We start from the raw sequence: 4,662 nt of genomic DNA, 5'->3' as shown, positions 1-4,662 counted from the left end.
CTGATGTATCAGCAAAGCATGATGAGCGAGGAGGTGGCAGTAGGTATTCCGAGCGCGCCGCGCCGCGCGGGTGTTGTCTCCCCACATTGCCTCCTCGTAATCACGCTGGTATTGGTCAGAGCGCGGGGGCCCACTGCCCCTCCTATGCATACCTGCCAGCGCTCTGATTGGCCGTAGGTTGTAGGCTGGCCATCCTCGTCGCGCGCTCGGCGCCGTTCCAATATGGCGATGGGTAATAGTGGGGGTAGGCGTGCCGCTGCTCGAATATCTCCGTCAACCTCCTTGCCTAACATGCTAGCCTGATACATCAGGAGTAAATTTCTGAGATTTCGCTGTGCGAAACCTGAGTTTCGCCTACTTTATCATCCGAATTAATTTTTCTATTAACTTTTATTGTTTTCTAACGTCTCTTGGAGCGTTTTGCGCGCCCTTGTAATTTAAAGGAATATTATATAAATTAATGAATATAATAACAACAGAAATTTTTTATATTTCAATAATAGGTTAAAATTAAACAATTAGAAGAATTTGATCACGTATCGTAGAGGTGCACAATAGATCATAAAAGTGGTTGAAAGTACATATTAAAATGGCCCGTTAGATGAAAATGGCGATTCTCGGTGTCGAAAACTCCGTTTAAATCGGCAAAAGTATCAGGCTAGCATGTTAGGCAAGGAGGTTGACGGAGGTATTCTGAGCGAGGGTGTTGCCTCATGGCGGGACGACTCTTTTGAATAGTTAAAGAAATTATCTGTACTATATGGAATATGAATAAATATTCATAAATTTCCATTTATACCATATGAATAAATGAAAATTTTAAATGTCCATTTATAGGTAAAAATTTTAAATAAAAAAAAAGATAAAAGGTCGAAAATTATTATCTCAAAAAAGATGCTGTGTTCATGTATTATTGAAAGAAAAAAATATATTTTTTAATTTCAAGCACACTTTATTCAAATCTATATGTTTTAGTAGGTACCTATATATATAATAAATATAATGTAAAAAGTTATGTCAAATATATAAAATAAAGATACGTAACGTAATAACGCATTTTTTATATCCAATAAAATATAATCAAATTATAGTTTACACGTTTTACATCTTGCCGTCGGGAAATACATACGTCGAACGCTTAATTGGACATTATTCTTAAATTATATTTGATATGGTAAAAGAAATTTTTATTTGGCGCAAATTTTCGATTGAACAAGGAGTATATAGCCACCATGTTGCGACTGCTCACTGCAGCAGTTGCAGCAGTCCATTTGACGCTACAAATGCTTTTAAAGGTGCCAATTCATGGGACGCTGAAAAACAGCGTTGAGCGACGTCACGTGACATCACTATGATGCCAGCGTCAAGAAAGAGAAGTTGGATTTTTCCAACTTCAAGCGTCAAAGCCAAAGCAGCGCGAAGACGCCGAAATTTTGACGCTGTTTTCCTTTTCATGAATTTCAATTGACGCCGGCGTCAATTGTGGTCATGCGACCTTCTTGCCGCTGAAAATGAGCGTCGAGCGTCAGCATGAAAAGGCACCTTAAAACTTCGTGGCTGAATATCGTTCATCTTTTCTCCTTTTCTATTTAATTTCTAATGATGGTACTGCTTACTGCTCCCGGCTATCCCAATATTCCCGATCCGATTCCTGGCGCAGTGCGCGCCGGCGCCGCCGGCCGCGCCGACTTCCCTGACCTTGCATAACCCATGGCATAACCTATAAGCCGCTCGACTGCGCTCGACTCAGCCGCAAGAAAATCAATTGATTGACCGGGAGTGGTTAACGTATTAACATCCACAGGTATTTATCAAATACGTTCGACAACACAATATCTTTGTCGTATTTTTCAACGCTTGGCATTTCCAAATTTTAATTCCAGAGTCAACGTTCGATTCAGTCTCAACATGTCGAGAGGGATGTATTACAGAAACTGCTTCAGAAAATATTTGCTACAACGGAAATATGCGGATCCTCAGCGGCTGCGAGCGTGCCGCGCGATCCACGGAACAATTCCCGTGCCTTCGCACGTGTCAGCGATTAATGCAGGTGCAATCGAACGAGCTGTAGATCAGAAACCAGTGAAGAATATCAGAGACGGACCCTCCTTGAGGGACTTCTTGAGCCCATCTGTTATCGATATTCCCAGTGAAAAGCCTGTTCCATATCTACAGGATATTCGTGGCGAGAATCAAAAAGGTTTCTCAGATATCTAATTAGGAGATTTAGCGATTGTCCTCGTGCTTCGAAATCATTATCTTTACCTTTTCCGTTTGTGTTAGTGTACTTTGACATTCACGGTTGCCAAATGAACGTAAACGATGCCGATATAATATGGTCGGTGCTGAAATCGCATGGCTACAAACATACCCGGTGTTTGGACGACGCGGATATTGTATTGCTCGTCACCTGTTCCATCAGGGACAGCGCCGAGCAGAAGATATGGCACAAGTTGGAGCACTTGAATGGCGTGAGGAAGAAAAGAAAGAGGATGATTGGATCGTCCATGAAGATTGGTCTCTTAGGCAAGCTTAATTAATACTTGATAGTATCAGGCTCTCAACTAAGTGACTTATCTTCTATAAGAATAAATGTTTGCAATAGGATGCATGGCCGAACGTTTAAAGACAAAAATATTAGACAGAGGAAAGCTCGTAGATGTAATAGCGGGTCCTGATAGTTACAAGGATTTACCAAGGCTTCTGGCGGTAACGGACAATGAAACGGCCGTTAATGTCGTATTATCATTTGATGAAACGTATGCGGATGTCATGCCAGTTAGACTCAATCAGGACTCCACTGGGGCATATATGTAACGTATATACATACTTAAAAATATATTCCGTATGTATAAAGTTTATTTCAGCTCTTTAGTTTTATGTATCTGTAATTTGCAGTTCTATAATGAGAGGTTGCGATAACATGTGCACTTACTGTATCGTACCGTTTACGAGAGGGAGAGAGAGATCACGACCGATTGCAAGCATATTTGACGAAGTCCGTCAATTATCGGATCAAGGTGTGAAGGAAATAACTCTCTTAGGACAAAATGTGAATAGCTACAGAGATTTATCGGAATCGGAATTTGTCTTATCAGCTAACAAGGAGACCCAACTCGCTAAAGGTTTCAAAACGGTTTATAAGAATAAGAAAGGCGGTTTAAGGTTTAGCGATCTTCTAGACAAAGTTTCTTTAATTAATCCAGAAATAAGAATAAGGTATAAATCTATAGATCAGCATTAAATCCCTTCAATTAGCTTTGCATACTAATATATGGTAATTTCCAGATTTACATCGCCTCATCCCAAGGATTTTCCCGATGAGGTGTTGCACTTGATAGCCGAAAGACCTAACATCTGTAAGCAGATTCACTTACCTGCTCAGAGCGGCAACTCTACGGTTTTGGAGAGAATGCGAAGAGGATACACCAGGGAAGCGTATTTAGACTTGGTGTATCATATACGTGATATTCTTCCAAATGTATACTTTTCCAGCGATTTTATTGCCGGATTCTGTAGCGAGACCGAGGAGCAGTTTCAAGATACGTTATCGCTAATAGAAGAAGTTAAATACAACAACGCATATTTATTCGCCTATAGCATGCGTGAGGTATAATTCTTATGATGTACAATCTTCTTGGACAATTCATATTAAATATAAATAAATTTAATAATTTATTAAAATTTATAAATTATTTATAATTATACATAAATATTTTAATATTCTGTAGAAAACTACAGCACATAGACGTTACAAGGACGACGTTGAACCACACGTAAAGATGGACCGTCTAAATCGCATGACTGCGCTGTATAGAAAAGAAGCAGAAAAATTAAATAGAGCACAGATAGGGCAACATCAACTCGTTCTCGTGGAGGGCGTAAGCATTTTTTCAATCTTATTATTGCATGTGTACATATTACTAGAAAAAAAAACAGTATCCATTTTTTTTAAATTTTTTTATCCTGTCTTTCTTTCCATCTGTAAACACTTTAATCTTATGTTTTATAGAGGCGTACATCATATGTTTTTACTTTTGGCATTATTTAAAAATAGGAACAATAAATTTTATAGTGATGTGTATGTTCTATTGGCAGGTGAGCAAGAGATCTGATCAAAAGTTACAAGGTAGAAATGACGGTAATGTGATAGTTATACTACCATCCGCAGCTATTCCCATTGCTCAACACTCCATTACAACAAGGCAGATACAGGCTGGCGATTATGTCGTAGTACGAATTGATAACGCCAACTCCCTGACTTTGCAAGCAGTACCGTTATATCATTCTTCAATCACTGAATATTTATTAAGCAAGTAGCAATTGTTATATTATTATTGTATTAATTAATAAAAATTATAATTATATACATAATTTACTGATTCTCTTTTAATGTAAAACATCTTTTTTTAGTTTAGTACTAAATCAAATTTTATCTTTGAAGAAAAGACAATACATAACTACAATTACTTATTAGACTACATGTTTCTTCTCGTCGGACATTTATTTATATTCTTGCTAATGAATTAAAATATTTCTTTACTTTGCAAATACTAACATTTTTAAGTTTTCTAGCTGATTGGCAGTCCAACAACGTATAACAGATAAAAATAACTTTACTAATTTAAATTTTAATTACATTTATTAATATTGCAATTTATA

The 4,662-nt window shown here is 37.7% G+C and overlaps 1 protein-coding gene across 1 annotated transcript in view; it reads left to right on the top strand.

The window, feature by feature from the left end:
• The first annotated feature begins 1,558 nt into the window (after positions 1–1,558).
• LOC112452092 (pre-mRNA-processing factor 40 homolog B) overlaps positions 1,559–4,662 on the top strand; it is a 7,549-nt gene continuing 4,445 nt past the window's right edge. The window contains exons 1-8 of the mRNA XM_025012146.1: positions 1,559–1,804; positions 1,884–2,200; positions 2,284–2,526; positions 2,606–2,813; positions 2,899–3,219; positions 3,289–3,610; positions 3,732–3,881; positions 4,099–4,272. Coding sequence (XP_024867914.1) covers positions 1,909–2,200; positions 2,284–2,526; positions 2,606–2,813; positions 2,899–3,219; positions 3,289–3,610; positions 3,732–3,881; positions 4,099–4,272 — 1,710 coding nt within the window. The 5' untranslated portion in view covers positions 1,559–1,804; positions 1,884–1,908. The remainder of the gene's footprint in view (positions 1,805–1,883; positions 2,201–2,283; positions 2,527–2,605; positions 2,814–2,898; positions 3,220–3,288; positions 3,611–3,731; positions 3,882–4,098; positions 4,273–4,662) is intronic.

Source organism: Temnothorax curvispinosus, unplaced genomic scaffold, assembly GCF_003070985.1.
Source record: "Temnothorax curvispinosus isolate PA1 unplaced genomic scaffold, ASM307098v1 QBEX01002937.1, whole genome shotgun sequence".
NCBI classification, from domain to species: Eukaryota; Metazoa; Arthropoda; class Insecta; order Hymenoptera; family Formicidae; genus Temnothorax; species Temnothorax curvispinosus.
This window is presented reverse-complemented; position numbering and strand designations above follow the sequence as displayed.